Consider the following 23,483-nt stretch of genomic DNA (forward strand, 5'->3'; position numbering starts at 1 on the left):
GTCTTTATGCATCTGCCTGGAGCAGGAAGTCAGGACTGGGGGGTGGGAGGCATTTGGCCTCATAGATGGTGAGCAGTGCTGGCCCCCTCAGGCCTCAGGCCTTGCTCCAGGCTCTCCCCCATGCAGTCCCAGGTGAGGTGGCCAGCCCAGAGATCAGATGGTTTCTCCTCTCTAATCTGCCTTCCTTCCAGGCCCACATAGAAGTGCACTCTCCCTGCTCCCTACCACCACCACTGCCCCTGTCCCGGGGCCTCTGATCTCAGAAGAAAGATGAAGGTGTTTCAGAGGCCCAGCCCAGCCCCAGTGAAGAAGGCCCAAAGAGGGTGGTCAGGAAAAGAAAAGGGGCCCAAGTCCCTCAGGCCTGAGCTCCTTGCGTTCAGGAACGGGCAGCTATGGAGCACTTACTGTGTGCAGGGCCCTGCGAGAAGCCGTGCACAGGCTGACATCCTCATGTGCTCATTATAGTCCGTGGCCAGTGTGACTAGGGCCCTGTCTACAGATTAGAGAGGTCAGGTGGCTTCTCCTTTCTCACCAGAGCCGAGATCCAGGCCTAGATCCATCTGATTGTTGCACAGCCTCTCCCTGTAACCACTGAGCACCCTGCCACCTACCCAGACGGGCACTCAACTTGGTTCAATCAACTTTTGAAGCAAATTACCTTTATTGTTGAAAGTATTACAGATCTCCCTTTTCCCCATTGACCTCCTCCACCCACTCCTGCCCCCTCCCCAGGCCAACCAATGCTCATTAAAATGCTGTAGCAAGAGAAGGAAACCCAGGCAAGCTAGATGGAGAGGCTGTGAACAGGGTGGAAGTGAGGGAGGTTGTGGAGGATGGGTCAAGGGTGAGCAGGAAAGCAAATGTTACTTCAGAAGATTCTTTCTTAGAAGTGTGTGTGTGTGTGTGTGGTGGTGGGGGTGGGGGGGGCAGAATCAAAGGGCTGGGAGGTGTGATTGAGCTCCTCCAGTACCTCATGGGACTCTTTAGACCAGGAATTAACTTGAGAAGTACTGTGCCACACTGGAGAAGAAATCCTTAATCTCACTCCAGATGGACTTCACCACGCTGACAAAGGAGGCCCACTTCTCCTGCACCCAGGCCAGCAGGTCCTGCCACATCTTCTGCAGTCGACTTAGCATCTTTTGTAACAACCTCAGTACCCGTTCACAAAAGCTCTCCCCAGGCTTCTGGGCCCCTGTGAGAGAGACAAGTTAGGAAGCCAAGGCAAGTGGAATAGGGAAACTGAGGCAGATAGTTAAACAACCAAGCCTTTACAGCCAACTAATACTAGTACATTGCAAAATCCTGACTTCCCTAAGCAGGGACACAAGAGTAAATGGATTAGAGCATCGTCCCGTACACCAACACAGGTTGTGAGTTCGATTCCCAGTCAGGGCACATACCTAGCTTGCAGGTTCAATCCCTGTTCAAAGCAAATACCAGAGGCAACCAATTATGCTTCTCTCTCACATAGATGTTTCTCTCCTTCTCTCTGTCTTTCTGGCTCTCTCTCTCTCTCTCTCTTCGTCTCTCTAAAATCAATAAACATAGCCTCAGGTGAGGATTTAAAAAAAAAAGACTAAGTGGCTCATACTTCTCCTCCCAAAACAGGGAGTAAAGAGCTTAAATCACTCCACTCAGGGAGATAGATAACAGAAATCCAATTAGTGCCAACCACACCCAAGCACAGATAAGTTAAAGGAACACATCTCATTTTGGCACATTAGCATAAAGCTGATGAATATTCTATTGAGATCCTTCCCCAAGACCTCCTCTAAACTCCCAGCCTTTAAACCCTCAAGACAAAGGACCAGGAGCAAGCCCACACCTTTCTTCCCTTTCAGGCATGCATCGCCTAAACCCTGGGTCCCAGGAGACTTACAACCAGAGGAGCAGTGGGCAGCAGCAGCTCATCTAGAATGACCCCCCCAAACCTGTCTCCAAGGCCCCATTTTTCTCTAAATTTCCAGAGAGCCAAAGCAGCCCTGCCTAGGCTCTCTGCTGGTGCTTCTTCTATCCTAAGTCCTTCCTGGTTAAACTGTCCCCAGCTTTAATAGCAACCTCTCAAAATCACCTGGTCTTTGGTTGTGCGATCCTTCTGGCTCAGAGTACCACTTCGGGCCTGGTTTCTGTCCAGGAAAACCTGCATCCTTATGTACAAGGCGAACTCTACTCAGGACTCTATTACGCAGTTCCTGCTGCTGTTCCAGAAGTAAGGAAGTAAATTTCTGTGGGGATGGGGCATGTGTAAGGTCCAACCAGGTTCTGACAGAAGCTCACACAGGGAGCTGCCTGCAGTCCGCAGACAAAGACTTCTCGCAGAGGTTCAGCGCTGCAATTACCCTTTGTAGCTAAACCACGATGGTCATCCTGCTTGTTGGCTGACTGGCCTCTGAGGCCAGCACCAGGCCCAGGGGGGTTCCTCATTAACACATGAAGTTGAGGGCAGGGCTTTGGCCACTGTGTGCTGGGTGTGGAGGTCAGGAGCTGGTGCCAGCCACCCTCCACCCCCACCCCGCCCCACCCGACCCCACTCAGGGACTGTGTATGCACACGGCAGCGCCAACATCACAAGCGATTAGGGGTGAAGGGGAAGCACAGAGGGCTCTGACAGGAGCCTCAGACTCACCTGGTTGTTCTCACAGTGAGCAAATAAGGTAACAAACGTGGCCTCACTGATGCTGATCTGAGGAGAGGAGATGGGGAGGCTGCAGACCTGCTCCTGCCTGCTGTGGTCTGTAGTCCCCACTGTGACCTCCAAGGGAGCCAAAGCTCACCCCAATAACCTGACACAGCCAAATTCTGGGGACTAAACTTTGGGGGAGCGGGGAGGCCAAAACTCACCCCGAGCTCTTCTAGGCATATGTTGACCTGTTGGGAAAAAATGACTTTGTTTAAATTCCCCCGGCCTCCCTCACTTCCAGTCCTATCCCCTGTTCTCAGCTCGCCATCTCCCCATAACTGGTCCAGCCATGTGCCTGGGGACCTGCTCTGTCATCAGTATACCTATGACTATGACGCCTCTCAAGCTCCCTGGGCCTTCCTATCCCCCACCTGTGTACTCACCCGCCACAAAGGTGTGAATTTTGTCCAGTGTAAGGAATGAGCCAACCTGAGGTGGCACCTTCATTATCATCATCATCATTATCATCATTGCCATTATTGTCATCGTGAAACCACCCCACCCAAATGGTACAGAGCACAGGAGTGGGAACCCTGACCCACCTGGTCCTCTTCTTCGGGTTTGACTTTATCACAGAAATTGTTTACAGCCTTGAGCTGTAAAAAGAGATAGAGTTGGGACAAAGAGATCTGATCCTTCTCCCTCCTGGACCCCAGGAGGGCCAGAACATTCTTAGCCTCCCACAGTAAAACCCAGGCCTCCACCCACACCCTATCTATACATGGGGAAGAGCTTCTTACCATTTCACTCCTCATTTTCTCAATATCATCTTTGGATGTCTGTGGAGGTAACAGTGACATTGATCTTATATGACTTACCAACCCCCAGACCTGTTGTACACATGCTCACACACTCACACTCACCATGACACACAAGCGTACAAGTACGAACATTGTTCTGGAGTGTGCAGGGCAATCTGGTTCCCAGATACCCAACCCTCTATAGTACCAATAAGGGTTGGCTGAGGAGGAATTTGTGTAGAGAGCACCTGGGAAGGCACATGGGCATTCCTTAATTATTGTCAGCTGAAGCCAGTGGTGTTGTCAAAGCCGCATCCTGGAAACACGTCTTTTGCCAAAAGACAGGAGTGTTCTCAGCTTGACCTTCAGCCCTGATGCCAGGGGATGGGTTTTGTTATTTAAGTCCAGCCAAGCACCAGGAATGATTAGGACTGGGGCACACCCAAGAATGCAAATAATCTCCTTTGTCTTGACTTTTAGTTTTTTGCTGTATAAAATAAATACACTGTATTGGCTCTGGGTCACTGTCCCTCACCCTGTCCTGGTCAGAGGACAGTGGTCCCACCCAGCCCCAGCTTTTTCTTCCATTTCTGTGTCTGTCTCTTTCTTTCATTTTCTCAATCCCCAGCTGCCCCTACTCAAGAACTGGACGACTCTCTAGTGAACTCGGAAAAGAGAGACATATTTACAAATTGGCAGTGACGATCCCTCTCTGAGGACGGGACAGACACAGCGGTGCCTACATACAGCTGCTCTTCCTGACTGCTGACCTTGCAGGCCCATAGCACCCCAGGCCCTTTTTCACCCCTAAACCCTTGGCTCATCCAACGAGGCAGGGAGTACCCCATAGACTTCCTCATGAGTCTCCACCTTATGTCCCCAATCTGGTCACTGAACCCTGGATCGCTTTATTCCTCAATGATGATTGAACAATCCCTTGGTCACCATCCCAAAGCATCCAGGCACCTGAGAGGATTTTTAAGTTCCCAGGAAAGCACTGCCCACCTCCCACCTTCAGGGTATCAATATATATAAAAGCCTAAGTGACCAAATGACCAAATGACTGGTCACTATGGTGTACACTGACCACCAAGGGGGCAGATGTTCAATGAGGAGCTGCCCCCTGGCGGTCAGTGCACTCCCACATCTAACCTCCCCTGGCCAGCCAACCTCGCAGTCCCTCCCCTCAGCAGGCCGGTCCCATTGGCCCAGATCAGGGTGACTGGACAAACTCCTGTGGCCTGACCCTCTGCTGGCCAATCTCCCATGGCCCCGCCCCATGACCCCAATTGGCTCCAATCGCTGGCCTTGCCAAGGGACCCCACCCATGCATGAATTTGTGCACTGGGCCTCTAGTTGGAATATAAAGGGTCTACTGGGATTGGTGTTTCTTCTCACCTATAGACCCTCCATTCTCCAGCTCTTCCCGCAAATATGTCAGGTCTAATTGTTAAAGTAACACTTTGTCCCAGGAAAGCTGGGACACACACACACACACACACACACCCCTCTTCTCATACTCACAGAGCTGCCCCCATCATTTCTCTCCCGGACATGAGTTTTGGCCCCACAACCAGAACCTGCTACATGAAGTGAAAGGCTGAGCACAAAATGAAACTGTGGGACCTTTGTCAAGAATTATTCAGGGAGAACCAAGATGGCGGCGTAGGGAGCGGACCTGTGTGTGCTGCTCTCTCACAGCATCATTGAAACTATCAACTATGAAGTAAACAACCGCCACTCAGAACCATGGGGAAGTTGGCCCAGTGGGAGATCTACAACTGGAGGAAAAGAAAGAAGCGCAGTGAGACTGAGTGGGAGCTACGGAGGCACCAAAACCAGAGGTACGCAGTCACACGCCACGCGGGCTGCAAATGGATTCTCGGTTTTTTACGAACCCTCGAATCCTCTGGGCTTGCTCGGGGCGGGTCTCTGAGGCCCCAGATCCCACAGGGAGAGGCGGCCACGGCCTTGCAGTGGTCGGAGAGCAAGGGAAGCTCTGATACGCGGCTGCTCGCCGGCACCGAGGGACAAGAAATCCTGGTGTCCCGGGGAGGCGAGGGGCGCGGAGACGCCGCCATCACTATTTCATCCATGCTGGTGACTCCCTGTGACCCCGCCCTACCCTCAGGGCTGTGCCAGAGGCACAAGAGGGAATGACTGTGCTTTTACAAACTCTCAAATCCACTGAGCTGGTTCGGGCGGGTCTCTGAGGCCCCAGGCCCCAAGGCGAGAGACGGCACGGCCTTCCAGCGGTCAGAAAGCGAGGGAGGCTCTGGCGCTCGGCTGCTCGCGGGCACTGGGGGACGCAAAGTCCTGGTGTCCTGGATAGGCAAGGGGCCGCTGAGTCTCTGCCCCGGCGACTCCCTGTGACCCCCGCCCTACGCAATTTACATTCCCATCTGGGCTGTGCCAGACTCACAAGTAGAAACGCCTTTGCTTCTGCAAACTTTCAAATCCACTGAGCTGGTTCAGGCGGGATCATGAAGCACCAGACCCTACGGGGAGAGGCAGCACGGCCTTGCAGCCATCAGAAAGCGAGGGAGACTCTGTTGCACAGCTGCTCGCCGGCACTGGGGGACACAAAGCCCTGGCAGAGAGTCAAGGGGCCGCGGAGACTCAGCCAGTGCTATTTGCTCCGCCATGGCGACTCCCTGAGTCTCAGCCTTAATCAATTTACATCCCCATCCAAGCTGTGCCAGGTGCACAAAAAGACCCACCTGCGCTTTTGCAGCCTATCCCAACAAATTGCAGACTTCAACTGCTCGCAGCCATGGGAGACACACTCAAGAAGCAGACCCAGGAGAACCAGGATGGCGGCATAAGGAAGAGACCTGTGCGTGCTACCTCACACAACAACATCGAAACTACCAAATATCAGACAAACACCTATCATACAGAACCATGGGAAACTTGGCCCAGTGGAAGCTCTACAACTGGAAGGAGAGAAAGAACATTGAGACTGAGTAGGATGTGACACCAAGTACAGAGCCCAACCCAACAAACTGCAGATTTCAACTCCTCGCATAGAAAGAAGCGCATTGAGACTGAGTAGGATGTGCTGAAGCACCAAGTACAGAGCCCATCCCAGCAGGCTGCAGATTTCAGCTCCTTGCATAGGGAGGGACGCAATCGGGGGGCAGAGTCGGGGCCGGGGCCGGCCAGGGCTGGGCCTGACTCGGCCGGCACTGTGGAACTGCTGTACCAGCAAGCGCACAAACATGCCCACTGGTCCCAGTCTCTGGTGGGGCGCTGCGGGTCAGCAGACAGGCAGTCTGTGCACTTGGTGGAGGGCAGGAGCGCTGGATGTGCAACCACCAGGAATGCCTGGAGATTTTGTCTAGTGGGGAGCCTCCGGCAGGGGACAGAGGACCAAACTTCCTGTTTCCCCGGTAAGGCTGGGATGGCCCCGGTGAGGTTGAAACGGCCCGGGTGTGGTAGGGACGACCCCAGCGAGGTTGAAACAGCCCCCGTGAGGTAGGGACGACCCCAGTCAGGTCGCAACGGCCCCGGTGTGGTAGGGACAACCCCGGTGAGGTTGAAACGGCCCCCGTGAGGTAGGGATGACCCCAGTCAGGTCGAAACGGCCCCGGTGTGGTAGGGACGACCCCGGTGAGGTTGAAACAGCCCCCGTGAGGTAGGGACGACCCCAGTCAGGTCGAAACGGCCCCGGCGTGGTAGGGACGACCCCGGTCAGGTTGAAACGGCCCCCGTGAGGTAGGGACGACCCCAGTCAGGTCGAAACGGCCCCGGCGTGGTAGGGACAACCCCGGTCAGGTTGAAACGGCCCCTGTGAGGTAGGGACGACCCCAGTCAGGTCGAAACGGCCCCGGCGTGGTAGGGACAACCCCGGTCAGGTTGGAACAGCCCCGGTGTGGTAGGGACAACCCCGGTGAGGTTGAAACGGCCCCCGTGAGGTAGGGACGACCCCAGTCTGGTCAAAACGGCCCCGGTGTGGTAGGGACGACCCCGGTGAGGTTGAAACAGCCCCCGTGAGGTAGGGACGACCCCAGTCAGGTCGAAACGGCCCCGGTGTGGTAGGGACGACCCCGGTGAGGTTGAAACAGCCCCCGTGAGGTAGGGACGACCCTAGTCAGGTCGAAACGGCCCCGGCGTGGTAGGGACAACCCCGGTCAGGTTGAAACGGCCCCCGTGAGGTAGGGACGACCCCGGTGAGGTTGAAACGGCCCCCGTGAGGTAGGGACGACCCTAGTCAGGTCGAAACGGCCCCGGCGTGGTAGGGACAACCCCGGTCAGGTTGAAACAGCCCCCGTGAGGTAGGGACGACCCCAGTCAGGTCGAAACGGCCCCGGTGGGGTAGGGACAACTCCGGTCAGGTTGAAACAGCCCCGGTGTGGTAGGGACAACCCCGGTGAGGTTGAAACGGCCCCCGTGAGGTAGGGACGACCCCAGTCAGGTCGAAACGGCCCCGGTGTGGTAGGGACGACCCCGGTGAGGTTGAAACAGCCCCCGTGAGGTAGGGACGACCCCAGTCAGGTCGAAACGGCCCCGGTGTGGTAGGGACGACCCCGGTGAGGTTGAAACAGCCCCCGTGAGGTAGGGACGACCCCAGTCAGGTCGAAACGGCCCCGGCATGGTAGGGACAACCCCGGTCAGGTTGAAACGGCCCCCGTGAGGTAGGGACGACCCTGGTGAGGTTGAAACGGCCCCCGTGAGGTAGGGACGACCCTAGTCAGGTCGAAACGGCCCCGGCGTGGTAGGGACAACCCCGGTCAGGTTGAAACAGCCCCCGTGAGGTAGGGACGACCCCAGTCAGGTCGAAACGGCCCCGGTGGGGTAGGGACAACTCCGGTCAGGTTGAAACAGCCCCGGTGTGGTAGGGACAACCCCGGTGAGGTTGAAACGGCCCCCGTGAGGTAGGGACGACCCCAGTCAGGTCGAAACGGCCCCGGTGTGGTAGGGACGACCCCGGTGAGGTTGAAACAGCCCCCGTGAGGTAGGGACGACCCCAGTCAGGTCGAAACGGCCCCGGTGTGGTAGGGACGACCCCGGTGAGGTTGAAACAGCCCCCGTGAGGTAGGGACGACCCCAGTCAGGTCGAAACGGCCCCGGCATGGTAGGGACAACCCCGGTCAGGTTGAAACGGCCCCCGTGAGGTAGGGACGACCCTGGTGAGGTTGAAACGGCCCCCGTGAGGTAGGGACGACCCTAGTCAGGTCGAAACGGCCCCGGCGTGGTAGGGACAACCCCGGTCAGGTTGAAACGGCCCCCGTGAGGTAGGGACGACCCCAGTCAGGTCGAAACGGCCCCGGCGTGGTAGGGACAACCCCGGTCAGGTTGAAACAGCCCCGGTGTGGTAGGGACAACCCCGGTGAGGTTGAAACGGCCCCCGTGAGGTAGGGACGACCCCAGTCAGGTCGAAACGGCCCCGGCGTGGTAGGGACAACCCCGGTCAGGTTGAAACGGCCCCCGTGAGGTAGGGACGACCCTGGTGAGGTTGAAACGGCCCCCGTGAGGTAGGGACGACCCTAGTCAGGTCGAAACGGCCCCGGCGTGGTAGGGACAACCCCGGTCAGGTTGAAACGGCCCCCGTGAGGTAGGGACGACCCCAGTCAGGTCGAAACGGCCCCGGCGTGGTAGGGACAACCCCGGTCAGGTTGAAACAGCCCCGGTGTGGTAGGGACAACCCCGGTGAGGTTGAAACGGCCCCCGTGAGGTAGGGACGACCCCAGTCAGGTCGAAACGGCCCCGGCGTGGTAGGGACAACCCCGGTCAGGTTGAAACGGCCCCCGTGAGGTAGGGACGACCCCGGTGAGGTTGAAACAGCCCCCGTGAGGTAGGGACGACCCCAGTCAGGTCGAAACGGCCCCGGCGTGGTAGGGACAACCCCGGTCAGGTTGAAACGGCCCCCGTGAGGTAGGGACGACCCCAATCAGGTCGAAACGGCCCCGGTGTGGTAGGGACAACCCCGGTCAGGTTGAAACAGCCCCGGTGTGGTAGGGACAACCCCGGTGAGGTTGAAACGGCCCCCGTGAGGTAGGGACGACCCCAGTCAGGTCGAAACGGCCCCGGTGTGGTAGGGACAACCCCGGTCAGGTTGAAAAGGCCCCGGTGTGGTAGCGACAACCCCAGTCAGGTTGAAACGGCCCTGGTGTGGTAGGGACGACCCCGGTGAGGTTGAAACAGCCCCCGTGAGGTAGGGACGACCCCGGTGAGGTTGAAATGGCCCTGGTGAGGCTCAGACGGCCCTGGTGAGGTTGAGACTACTCCAGTGAGGTTGGGACAAATAAAGGGGACCAGTATGGACTGAAGAACAGGGGTAGATACAGAAGCAGAGCAACATTGAACAGAATGTTAAACTACAATGGGGAGCCTGGGGAGGGTTGGGGGGGGGATTAAGAGACCAACTGAAGGACTTATATGCATGCATATAAGATTAACCAATGGACACAAGACACGGGGCGGGGGGGGGGGGGCGGGGGGTAGGGGCCGGGGGAATGTCATGGGGGGGAAAAAGGAGACATATGTAATACTCTTTGTAATACTTTAAGAAATAAAAATTATTATAAAAAAAAAAAAAAAAAAAAAAAAAGAATTATTCAGAATTTCAGTTTGGTGCCAGGATAGCATTCAACCAACCAGGCTCAGGGCCATCATGATGACCATACAGGTCACATTCTCATGACACCCTCCTTCCAGGGGTCTCCCCATGGCCCAGGAGAATGGAACAGAACTGGGTGCATGTAGAGATCAGCCAGGGTGGGGCTGCACTGGTGGGAGAGGGGAACAAACACACAGTGGGAAATGGGACTCCAGGGCTACTGTCCCCTCATCATTTCCTCTCACTCACCTTGCAGTAGCACATGGTTGCTCAGGGTTCAGAGGGCTGTGGCCTGATGGCGAGGAACAGGTATGAGAAGTGTTTCAGAGGAGCAGTCTCTTCTCCAGAATCCCTTTGGCTTCAGCTCCTTTTGGGGCCCTCACTGAGCCAATCACCTTCTGCCACATCCTCCCAGCGCAGAACCAGCTGAGGTTTCTTCACCAGAGGAGATCAGCTGATTTCAGAGCAGAGGAGGGCCTGGGGGCTGAGGGTGGGATGGGGCGGGGGGGCGGGATGAGACAAAAATAGAGAGAGAGAGGAAGAAAGACAGGAACGGGGAGGTCTAAGGGCTCAGGGAGAGGAGGGCACATTCCTAAACTCTGACGGTGTCTCCTCCACTCTCTGAACCAGGGAATCTCTGAGAACAGGAGTGGGCTTCCTCCTCATTCTCTCATCAGCCTGAGACATAGAAGAGGCAGAGGGAAAGTGCAGATTTCAAAAGCAGGTTGGAGCATTTCTCAGAGCTTCCAGAATCAAGAGCTTCCCGCTGGGGAGTCAAGGTGCAGGGGAAAGTCTGGAATGTCCACCAGGTCCCTCGAACAGAGTGCACCCCAGCTTCAGAGTCCAGAGGTTCGATAGCAGCGACAGGCTCCGGACATGGCAAGACCTGCAAGACCCCTGAGGTGGCTTTGTCACACATAGCCTTGCTCACCTCTCAGCTCTTCCCTAATACCCACCTCGGGGCCAAAGCCCCACACAGCTCAGCACAGCCACTGTGTGCCCTCTGTATTAGGGACCCAGGCCTGCCGGAACAACACACCACTGGATAGCTAAACAACACAAACTGATTTCCTCACAGTTCTGGGAGCTAGACGCCTAAATCAAGCTGTTGGCAGAGTTGGTTCCTTCCGAAGCTTCAAGGAAAGGCTCCTAGGTTTGTAGATGCCGTCTTCATGTTCACATGGCATTCTCCCTGTATCCATGCCTGGCTACTAACTTCCCACTTTTATGAGGACACTGGTTCTATTGGAGTAGGGCCTACCCTAGGGACCTCATTTTACCTGATTCCCTTCACAAAGACCCTGTCTCCTGGTACGGTGATATTCTGAAGTACTGGGGGTTAGGGCTTCAGCATACGAATTTGTGGAGGGACACAATTCAACCCCTAAGATCCTCAAAGAGAACTTGATCCCCATGTTGAAGCATGGTAGCAACTATGTTTGGGGAAATGTTTAATATTTTAATCCTGCTGACTTGGCTTCTGTCATTTGCTTGCCAAAATAATGGAAAAGTTATTTTGATTTTCTGAATTATATAAATCATCCCATTTGATTGAATACCCCATTGGTTGTGGTCATAGTGGTTTTAGAAAACACATTCCTTGTACTTTGAGGCCAGGACTGCACAATTACTCTAACTTGCTTCACTGGCTTTAGATAATGTGTTCCTGTCGACCTAGTGGTCCCAAGACCCGAAACTATAATTAATCTTTATAGATAACTAATCGCTCAAATTAGCTTCTGTAATAAACTGCTTTTTTGCAAACCAGGTTCCTCATTCCAAACCCTGAGATGTAATCAATACCTTTGTGATTTTTGCCTATATAAATCTGGTGTTGGGGCTATGTAAGTACTACGAGTTTTGGAGAGCATGGCCCCACTCGTAGTCCTGGCTTGGAAATAAATGTGACTCCTTAATTAGACTTTTTGAGGCGTCCTGGTGTGATTCGTGGGGTACATTACAACATTTGGAGGCTCCCCAGTGAGATTCAGCCCCCAGGAGTGCTGTTTCGGACACCAAGGGAGGCTGAACCTCCTCTGAGCCATTTGCAGAAACTGGGGGACTCCCGGGGTGCACAACCTGAGACCACGTTCCAGGTCCCTGGAAAACTCCCCTTGGGATCCAGGGAGTCAGCTGAGGACGTTGGCCCGTCCCTTAAAAAATGTCCTCAGAGTCACCTGAGAAATCCTCTAGAGGTGAGTTTTGGTTCTTGGAATAGGTCGCTTAGGGATTGGGAGAAAGGCTGGACACAGCCGTAACTTCCTCATCCTTGGAGTGCCCTGAGACGTCAGAGGCTATTCTTGGCTTTGTTTTTTTTTGGTTTCGGTTTTTCTTGTTTGTGAGTCCAATGTGTTTGTGAGTCCAATGTGTTTGTGAGTCCAATGTGTTTAGTCTGTCAATTTTGTTGTTTCGCCGAAATCCTCTTGGAGGACATTGAGTGGTTTCATCCAGCCTCTTATGCTACTGAAGGATTAGATGAATGGATTACTGATCTAGGTTATCAAGGATCTCTAAGGGACTTCACCCCAGATGAGGTGACTCTCTATTCTTTCTTCCTGATCTCTATATTGTCCCTCCCTGATTAAAGATTCCATTTCACAGGACTAACGCTGAGGGTCTCCCACAGTCCCTGGCAGGCGTCGAGGACAGGCGGTGCTGACAGGAACCGGAGCAGCGGCCGCTGGGTTTCCCACAGTGCATTGGACAATCTCATTGTGGGAAACAGACCAAGCTCTCAGAAAACGCCCCCTAAATTGTATGCTGAAGCATTTTAGGGAAGGGTTTGTGGAAGGGGCTGGTTATGGTGCTAAGCTCTCAGCAGGAAGGCTTATGCCCTGTGCGAGTCAGAATGGCCCACTTTTGGTGTAGGGTGGTCAGCGGCAGGCTCTTTTGACTCCACATTGATTCGGGCAGTGTGGAATGTTGTCACCGGAACAGCGGGCCACCCTGATCAATACCCCTACATTGATCAGTGCTTGGCTTTAGTCCAGAATCCCCCGGCCTGGATTAAGAACTATGCCTTGCAAATTGGGGCCCGAGTCTCAGTGGTAAAACCTAAGGCAGTTTCTAAGAAAGTTCAGAAGCCTGAACCCCCTGTTCCGCCCCCCACCCCGGAGCCCATTGTTCTGCCTCCCCCTCCTGAAGAAATAGACTTGCCTCCCCTTACAATCCTGCCCCGAAGCGCCTGCATGAAACACCATGAGAGGACACCCCCTCTCGCCGTCCCATAGCCGGAGTGGCTCAGAGTATGGAAGCTCTGAAGCACTCCTGCGAGAGGGAGCAGTTTCCTCTGCCATCTTGCCCTTGAGAGAAACACCACGCCCAGGGTATGAGGAAATGGGAGGGCGCCTCTTCATGGTTTATGTCCTGTTCTCCACAAGCGACCTCTATACTTGAAAGGCACAAAATCCTCTGTGCTCAGAGAAGCCTCAGGCTTTCATTGGCTTGCTTGAGACAGTTTTTTATACTCATCAGCCAACGTGGGATGATTGTCAACAGCTTTTAAAGACTCTTTTTTACCTCAGAGGAGCGAGCCGGATTCGTTTAGAAGCCGGGAAGGGTGTTCTCGGGCCAGGAGGGGGGTCACTTGAGAAAAACCGGGACCGGATTGAGGAAGCATTCCCCTCCCTTCGCCCCCAATGGAACCCCAATACCGATAGGGGCAGGGCTTCTTTGGACAATTTTCGCCACATTCTCCTACCTAGGGCAGTGGTTCTCAACCTTGGCTGCACATTGGAATCACCTGGGAATCTTTTTAAAGTCCTGATTTCTGGGCCTCCTCCTCCGGAAATTCTGTTTCTTTGTTACTAATGTTGTGGCCCCACCCCATAACAAAGAAACAGAATTTCCGGAGGAGGAGGGCAGTCAATGTGGCCTTTGCAGCTCAGTCAGCCCCCGATATAAGGAAGAAACTCCAAAAACTGGAAGGATTTGAAGGGATGAATCTGTCACAGTTAGTAGAGGTAGCCCAGAAGGTTTTTAATAATACAGACACCCCGGACGAGAAGCAGGACAAGAGAATGGCTAAGGCAGTGGTAGCTGCATTAAGAGAAACGGCACCAAGACAAAGGGAGAGGGGGAATGGAAAAAGGGAAGGAAAGACAGGAAGCAACTAGGCAGGAATCAGTGTGCCTATTGCAAAAAGGAGGGGCACTGGAAGAGAATGCCCTAGCACAGCGGTTCTCAACCTGTGGGTCGCGACCCCTTTGGCGGTGGAACGACCCTTTCACAGGGGTCGCCTAAGACCATCCTGCATATCAGGTATTTACATTACGATTCACAACAGTAGCAACATTACAGTTATGAAGTAGCCACGAAAATAATTCTATGGTTGGGTCACAACATGAGGAACTGTATTTAAAGGGCCAGAAGGCTGAGAACCACTGCCTAGCAGATTAGCGAAGGAGGGCCAAAGGGACACACAAACTCCGCAGGTCTTAAATTTAGAAGAGGATCGATGCGGCCGGGGCTCCATTCTATTGAGCCCCCAGGAGCCCATGGTAACCTTACAAGTGGGAGGCAAACCTGTTAGTTTTTTGGTAGACACTGGAGCAGCATATTCAGTCTTGACAGAGCCAATGGGACCCGTAACGTCTAAGAAGACATCAGTCCAGGGAGCCACCAGACAAACTGCCCTTTTTCCTTGGAAATCAAAGAAGACTGTGGACCTCGGAAAGAACACGGTAACACATTCGTTTCTGGTCATGCCAGAATGTCCGTACCCCTTACTTGGACGTGATCTCTTACAGAAACTACAAGCCACCATATCCTTCGAGGGGGACGGAGCACACTTCACCGTGGATCCAAGGAACCCAGGCCCGGACCCATCCTCCCCTGCCCGCATTCTTCTAACCTGACCTCTCTCAGAGGAATATCTCTTGCAGGAAAGGGCCAAGGTGACGTCAGACGAGGAACCTGAGCCCTCTGCTTACGTGGGGAAATTACAACATCTCTTTCCCATGGTTTGGAGAGTGAACAACCCCCGCTTCCCCCTGGGGTTGGCAGGTCATCATGCTCTTGTAGTGGTTTAATTGCTAGCCTCCGGCCACTCCAGCTCAGGTAAGGCAATGCCCGCTGAGTTTAGAAGCAAAGAAGGGAATTGCTATCTTTGCATTCGAGGGGAATGACCCAGAGGGTGGATTCTCAGGACAATGAACCTGGACTAGATAGCCTCAAGGTTTCAAAAACTCTCCCACCCTTTTTGATGAAGCCTTGAGCTCAGACCCACTTGCCTTTAGACAGGAGCATCCAGAATGTACCCTACTCCGGTATGTAGATGATCTTCTGCTGGCAGCAGATACTGAGGAAAATTGCCGACAAGCCCTGAGGGCCTGTTAGGCACCTTACAAGCATTAGGCTACCGGGGGTCAGCCAAGAAGGCACAGTTGTGCTCCTCTGATGTCACATAACTGGGGTACGACATTAGCAAAGGCAGACGGACCCTCTCCCTCAGTTGAATAGAGGCAATCTTGCGGATCCCCATGCCTACAACCAAGAAGCAGGTTCGGGAATTCTTAGGGACAGTTGGACACTGCCACCTGTGGATACCGGGGTTCGCAGAGATTGCTAAACCTCTATACTGAAGTACTGGGGGAATGCAGCCGCTGAACTGGACCGAAGTGGAACAACGGGCCTTTGAGGAGCTAAAGAAGGCTCTGTCTCAGCACCTGCCCTAGCCTTGCCAGACGTCAGGAAGCCCTTCCACCTCTATGTGAGTGAGGTAAGGGGCATTGCCAAAGGGGTTCTCACCCAGATTCTAAGTCCCTGGAAGAGACCTGTGGCCTATCTGTCTAAGAGACTAGGCGCCGTGGCTGCAGGGTGGCCAGTGTGCCTCCGGGCAGTGGCCGCCACAGCATTGCTGGTAAAGGAGGCAGAGAAGCTGATTTTGGGCCAGAAACTAGCCCTGACAACACCCCATGCTATGGAAGCCTTCCTTCGAGGTGCTCCGGAGAGATGGATGTCAAACACCAGGGTCACCCAGTACCAAGCTCTTCTCCTGGACCAGCCCCGCATCCGATTCCATAAGACACTGGCCATCAACCCTGCCAGCCTGCTCCCAGATAATGATCCGGAGGAGCCCATCCATGACTGCATAGAGGTAACAGATGCAGTACAAATGGCTCGCCCAGACTTGACAGATGTCCCGCTATCATCACCAGACAAGGTACTGTTATGTACAAGATGGGAGCAGTTATGTTCAGGATGAGATCTGGTATACAGTGGGCGGTGGGAGTCACCCTAGACCGCCCAAGGAAACTGAGCTGCAGACCAAGCTGCCAAGGGAAGCCGCCCAAAAACCAGTGGGGCCTTTACAAGAGGAGGAATTGGCAGAACAGAAACAAGCTACCAGAGGACCAAATGGTTGGTGGACTCTACCAGATGGCAGACTGTTGGTCCCAGAGGCTCTAGGTCGGACTTTAGTTTCCCAGTTACACCAGGCTACCCACCTAGGCGTCACCAAGACTTCTGAACTTCTGGGAGGCAGGTACTATATACCAAGCTTAGCAAAGATAATTAAAAGCATAGTTACTAGATGTACTATCTGTGCACAGGTAAGTGATAAGCAAGATAAGAGGGTCCCCCTGGGAATTCGGGCCCAGGGAAATTCCCCAGGAGCGCATTGGGAGGTAGACTTCACGGGGATCAAGACACCAGCATCAGGGTACAAGTACCTGCTAGTTTGTATAGACTCCTTCTCAGGATGGGTTGAAACCTATCCCACCAGGGCAGAAACTGCCTCTATAATGGTCAAGAAATTACTCCAGGAGATTATACCTAGATTCGGGCTACCAGCAGTCATAGGATCAGATAACGGCCCTGCCTTTGTAGCCAACGTATCTCAAAGTATAGCTCAAGTCTTAGTCATAAATTGGAAACTCCATTGTGCATACCAGCCACAAATTCAGGGCAGGTGTGAACAGGACTCTAAAAGGACTTTAAATTTATCCCAGAAACCGGTGAAAACTGGACCAACCTCCTGCCCTTTGCCTACTTACAGGCCATGTGTACCCCCAACTGGGAGGGGTTCTCTCCTTTTGATATCATGTTTGGTAGACTTCCCCCTATCCTACCCAAAGTTAGGGGAGGAATTAAAAGCTAAAAGTCATAACCATTCCTTGCTCAAGTCCTTGCAGGCTCTGCAGTATACCCAGAGAGCCACCCATAAGCTTGTTGGAGACGCCCTGCCAGTGCCCACCTCAGACCCTGTACATCCCTTTCAGCCTGGGGACTCAGTGTGGGTAAAGAAGTTCACGACCCAAGGACTCACCCCAACTTGGAAGGGACTATACACTGTCGCCCTAAGCACGCCCATTGCTGTTAAGATTGATGGCATCCAGACCTGGCTACACCACTCCCAGCTCCTGCACCAGGAAACAGCCTTGATCCCAGCAGCCAGCGGCCTCACCGGTGAGACCCCTAGCCTGGGCTCCACGCAAGCCAGGAGGAGGCTTGACGTCTGCAGGAGGGGAACTGGGCTTCAGTGAGGACAGTACTGACAGGGACCGTGGCACTAGGGGCTTTGGTAACTGTAAGAACATTTTTGCTAGCCAGTGAGAAAGTCCAGGGCCAAGTGGGGCTAGATGTGCTAGGGGACAGGAGAGCAGGAACTGAACAGAGAATGCCCTTAAAGAAGTGGGGTGAGTAAATAGAAAACTAAATGTGCCAAGCAGGCAGTTTAGAAAAATTAATTCGGTCAAACTACTTGTAGTTAGGGGGCAGTACAATCCACTAACTAATAAGGATGAGTCCAAGATTTGACTCATGTACATAAAACCAGTGGGGAATGAAGTATGGTAGCAATCATCTCAGGTAGAAACTGTAGTTTAACTTTAACCCAGCTGTTTGGCTTCTGTACTTATTTGCTTTGTTTAACAATAGAAAAGTTATTTTGATTTTCTGGATTATATAAATCATCCCATTCGATTGAATACCTTATTGATTGTAATGTGAATACCCCATTGGCTGTGGTCATACTGGTTTTAGAAAGCACATTCCTCTGTACCTGGGGACCAGGACAGCACAATTATCCCAAGACCGGAGGACTCTAGATAATGTGTCCCTGTCAACTCAGTGGTCTGGAGACCCAAAACTATAATTTAGCTAACATGCTTAAGTCTGCTTCTGTAAACTGCTTTTTGCAAACCAGGTTCCTCATTCCAAACCCTGGGATGTAATCAATACCTTTGTGATCTTTGCCTATATAAATCTGGTGTTGGGACTGGGTAAGGCACTGTGAGATTTGGGAGAGTGAAAGGGCCCCTCATAGTCCCGGATTTGCAATAAATGTGACTCCTTAATTCGACTTTTTAAAAAAATATATTTTATTGATTTTTTACAGAGAGGAAGGGAGAGGGATATAGAGTTAGAAACATCAATGAGAGAAATATCAATCAGCTGCCTCCTGTACACCCCCTACTGGGGATGTGCCCGCAACCAAGGTACATGCCCTTGACTGGAATCGAACTTGGGACCCTTGAGTCCGCAGGTGGACGCTCTATCCACTGAGCCAAACCGGCCAGGGCTAATTCGACTTCTTGAGGTGTCCTTGTGTGATTTGCGGGGTACATTACAACACAAGAACACTTAAAAGTCAGTGATTTTCATTTTGCTTCCCTAAACAGAGGGTAAATAGCTCATGCCAAAGTACTCAAGGAGACTGATAGCAGAAATCCAATTAGTGTCATTTGCTGTCCACACCTAAGGACAAATGTGTGAAGTCACAGCCCATGTAGCTTGGGTTCAAAGTCCTGGAGAAAGAGCTGACGCACAAATTAATACACAAGACAAGAAATATAAATTTAGAAATTATGGGGGAAGCCAGATGGAAACTTAGTTCTAGGAACTAAGCTCCACTGAATCTCTGCACCCATCTCCTTTTATTGACTCGATTACACAGTTGCCCTTTAGAAATGCAAACAGGCATATCAAAGGTAAAGTTTAGTAAACAGTAAAAGATTATCAGGTTAGGACAAACTCATTAGTCAACAGAGCCAAATATCAACAGTACAACAATTGTAATTTCTTTTGAGAGCCAAATTTTGTAAACTTAAACTGTATAGGTAGGTACATTGTTATTAACTTAATTAGGGTACTCCTAAGCTGGCCTTTGCTAAAAACGTCCTCAATCTGAGGGGTCGACCTCAGCGAACGTACCCCCACTTTCTTTAACACCACTTCTTCAAAATAGACCTGCCCAGGCCGAAAACCGACTTCTGCACATGGGCCACGAAGTTTCAATTGCACTGTACATGCACGCCCGCACATGCTATTTTGTGGAAGAGCCACACTGAAGGGGCCAAAGAGCCTCATGTTGCTCTCGAGCCTCGGTTTGCCAACCACTGGGATAGGGGGTTGCCTTTGGTGATCCATTCAACAGCAGGTAATAATATGCAGATTTTCAGCCCTGCTGAATATCAAAGCCCCATTCAGCCTTCTGATGGACTTCTTGCATTTGTATATTAATTACTGTTGATCTTTGCCTCCAGCACAAATTAAGTTAAAAAATAAGCCTTATTTTGGTAGGTTCTTTTATAGTAAAATAATTATGTTATATTAATTAGGGATTTAATAAAAACACCATCTTTTAATCATAGGAACTGAAGTTTGCTGGCCTATGTTCCTGTCTAATACACTTTAATATACAATCTTCTGGTAAAATCAAGTTTGACAATCCTTCAAGGGTTTACATTTTAAGAAACTTTTTCTTGACCTAGAATTGGCTTTACTAGTAGATCATCCCAATAGGCTCTGAAATGCCTCAAATGTTTGTTTTCTCTCTCATAAAGAAAGATTTTATACTGAAGGCACATAGGAACCTTTGTCAAATACAGTTATAACTAAAAGTTATTTATATAATATTATAGAATGTTGGGTTTTACAGAAAGGATAACATTCTATATCATCTACATTGTCATAAAATCTATAACCATATCATTTTAAATTTCTTCTTGTCATTTGAAGACAGTTACTGCTTTGTTATAATACATTTGGAAAAATATTACTCTGCAAAGTCCATGAAAAGGACTGGCAAGGAAAATCAGAAGATCTTAAAGCAGGTAAGTGTATTATTCGCCCTATATAATCCCTCCAAATTCTTAATAAATGAATCATGGCAATGCATTTCTTTGCATAAATTCAATAAGACCGGTTCCCAATGATAGTTTTATTGACCGAAAACTTTGACTGGAGCATTATGTTTTAAAGAGCCCTGTCTGGACTCTGAAGACTTGAAGCCAAGAAAGTTCCATGGAGAAAGCCTGGTATCTTACTTGGTAGCTCTGAAAAGAGATGGTGCTGGAGTGTCAGGCCCAGACCCTACCATCGCTGGCGGTTGGTCAGAGTAGAAGGAGAGCTGAGGGTGCCTCAGCATCCCTGTGGAGCCCCCACGCACTCTAGAACACAACGAGTAGGAGGGCTGCTGAGATAGTCCTTGAAGCCTAGGGCGCAGGCCTGGGTAGAGTCGTTGCAGGTGAGGGATTCACCTAACCAAGCAGACACTGCAGGCAGGCCTGATGGCAGCTGAATGGCTTGGCTTCCCTGCCCTACAGGGCTCATTGAGGCTCAATCATAAAATTCCAGCAAAGGTGGTCGATTACCATTCTTGTTGTGTTTATGCAAACAATCAGGCCAAATTAAACACAATAAATAAATTAGTCTTAGCCAAAACCGGTTTGGCTCAGTGGATAGAGCGTCGGCCTGCGGACTGAAAGGTCCCGGGTTCGATTCTGGTCAAGGGCATGTACCTGGGTTGCAGGCACATCCCCTGTGGGAGATGTGCAGGAGGCAGCTGGTCGATGTTTCTCTCCCATCGATGTTTCTAACTATCTATCTCTCTTCCTTCCTCTCTGTAAAAAATCAATAAAATATATTTAAAAAAATAAATAAATAAATAAATAAATTAGTCTTAGTTTGGCTCTTTTAATAGACATAAGGGTAATTTTAAGGAGAAAACATCAATTTCAACAAAAATTATTAGAACTGAAATGTTTTCTTTCCCTTCCACCAGACCATTTGTTGTAACTCTTGCTATTCTAATTGCTCAATAATACTAAATTTTATAATACAGTTTGTCTCCACCAGATCACAAGCCCACCTCCTTCTGTGCCCAGGCCTCGTCGTCCCTCTGACAGACAGCAAGGATCTCTTGGCTCTGAAAGAAAACTCCGTCCCTCTTCAGCATGGAAGTAGCCAGAGGAGCCCCACGGATGCTCATTTTCTCTAAAAGAATTCAGAGCCAGGATCCTTGAGGTAATCCACACCGAGGTAATATATTCGACAGTAAGACAGACATGAGTAGAGCAAGGACGATGGGCCACCTGGCGCTACCAGATGTAACTAGTCTTTCCATCTCTACGTATATGAGACAAGGGGCATAGGTCCTTGCCCAAAGTCTTGGGCCTTGGAAAAGACCAGTAGCCTACCTGTCCAAGAGACTCGACCCCCTTGCATCCGGTTGGCCTGCTTGCCAGCTATACTTGTCAAAGAAGCAGACAAGTTAACCCTAGGGCAGGAACTAATCCTAACTAATCCTAACGGCCTCACATGCGGTTGAGGCTTTACTCCAAAGCACGCCCAAGCGCCGGATGTCAAATGCTCGAGTCACCCAGTTTCAGGCTCTTCTACTCGACCAGCCCCGTGTCACGTTTCACAAGACTCTAGCCATCAACCCTGCCAGCCTCCTCCCTGACAATTACCCTGAAGAACCTCTACATGACTATTTGGAGGTCGTCGACTTGGTACAGACAGCCTGCCCGGACCTCACTGACACCCCACTGGCATCGCCAGACGAGGTATTGTTCACAGAAGGGAGCAGTTTTCTCCAGGAAGGAATCAGGTATGTGGGGCGGTGGTAGTTACTTGAGACTGAACCATCTGGTCTCAGGCACTCACTGTGGGATGTCGGCACAAAAAGCCGAGATAATTGCCCTTATTCAGACGCTCTGGTGGGCAAAAGAAAAATCAGTAACGATTTATACTGATAGCAGATAAGCATTTGTAACTGCTCACGTACACAGTGCTATTTACTAGGAAAGGGGACTCCATAAAAGCAAAAGGGAACCGGGCCTCAGACAAAGCAGCCTAACACCAGTGGGGGCTCTCACCACCTCACCAGCTTACACAGGTAGGGAGGAGAAAGTAGCCGCACAGAGGCAGGCCTCCAGAAACCCGGAAGGATGGTAGACCTTACCGGAGCGCCGACTTTTTAATTCCTAAGGCTCTAGGTCGGACAATAGTTAGCCAGTTACATCAGGCTACTCACTTAGGCCACACTAAGCTTACAGAGTTTCTAAAAAAATAAGTACTATATACCCAATCTGAAGAAGCTGAAATCCATAACCAATCTTTACTCAAGTTCTTTCAGGTTTTACAGTCTACCCAGAAAGCAGTCCAGAAGCTCGTCTGAGACGCTCTACCTGTACCAACTTCTCATCCAGTCTATCCCTTCCAACCTGGTGACTCTGTTTGGGTAAAGAAATTTACCACCCAAGGACTAACTCCTACCTAGAAAGGACTGTATACCGTTATCCTGGCCGCCCCCACAGCAGTAAAGGTCCACGGAATGCCGGTCTGGCTTCACCATACCAGACTCAAGGTGGCTGAAGCAAAATAGAAAATCCAGGACTCTTGCCAGAACTGGTTTGGCTCAGTGGATAGAGCGTCGGCCTGCGGACTGAAAGGTCCCAGGTTCGATTCCGGTCAAGGGCATGTACCTGGGTTGCGGGCACATCCCCAGTAGGAGATGTGCAGGAGGCAGCTGATCGATGTTTCTCTCTCATCGATGTTTCTAACTCTCTATCTCTCTCCCTTCCTCTCTGTAAAAAATCAATAAAATATATTTAAAAAAAAAAAATCCAGGACTCTTCATCAGACCTACTGAAGCTAAGACTCTCGTGTGCACTCCTGGCCCTCATTCTAGGCCCCTATCTTATAAACTTTGTTTAATAACAAAGAATTCAACAAAGAATTAATTCTATCAAGCTCATAGTCCTCAGGGGTCGGTATAACCCCCTCCCCAACAATGACCCACAAGAGTCAATGATTTGACTCATAAACATAAAACCACTGGGGAATGATGCATAGGCACCCCATCTTGCTACTGTAATCTGTATCCAAAAAAAAACAAACAAACACAAAACAAAACAAAACAAAAACACCCTCTGTTTGGAATTATAACCCTGCTATTTGGCTTCTGTAAATACCTGCTTGCTTGAATAATAGGGAAAATAGGTTCAACTATCTGACCTTGCAAACTGCTCTGTTGCTGCTTCTAGCTACTCCCATGCCAGCTATTTGTCAGTTATCTGAGTTGTGCTGTGCTCAAGACCATAAGCTTTTTACAAGATCTAGTGCCCCCTGGTGGCCAGTTAGAAACACTTTATTGCCGGCCAGACTCAGGATGGATTCCTCCCAGAGGGATAGACCAAGGAAGAATCCTAAATTTTAAAAAAAGAAAGGGAAGAACACTGCCTGTCCTGCCCACACCCAGCTCCCAAGGGCA

The 23,483-nt window shown here is 51.3% G+C and overlaps 1 protein-coding gene across 1 annotated transcript; it reads right to left on the reverse strand.

Annotated features, from left to right (window-relative positions):
* Positions 1-889: 889 nt before the first annotated feature.
* On the reverse strand, positions 890-10,318 carry LOC139009131 (interleukin-32-like). The gene is made up of 7 exons (XM_070413167.1): positions 10,235-10,318; positions 3,424-3,462; positions 3,226-3,279; positions 2,845-2,871; positions 2,630-2,686; positions 2,075-2,228; positions 890-1,195 (listed from the first exon to the last, which is right to left on the reverse strand). The coding sequence occupies exons 1-7, from the start codon at positions 10,247-10,249 to the stop codon at positions 996-998; spliced, it is 546 nt and encodes a 181-aa protein (XP_070269268.1). The 5' UTR covers positions 10,250-10,318; the 3' UTR covers positions 890-995.
* Positions 10,319-23,483: the final 13,165 nt, after the last annotated feature.

Source organism: Myotis yumanensis, unplaced genomic scaffold (genome assembly GCF_028538775.1).
Source record: "Myotis yumanensis isolate MYYU_CA2020_CCGP unplaced genomic scaffold, mMyoYum1.0.hap1 SCAF_4, whole genome shotgun sequence".
NCBI lineage: Eukaryota > Metazoa > Chordata > Mammalia > Chiroptera > Vespertilionidae > Myotis > Myotis yumanensis.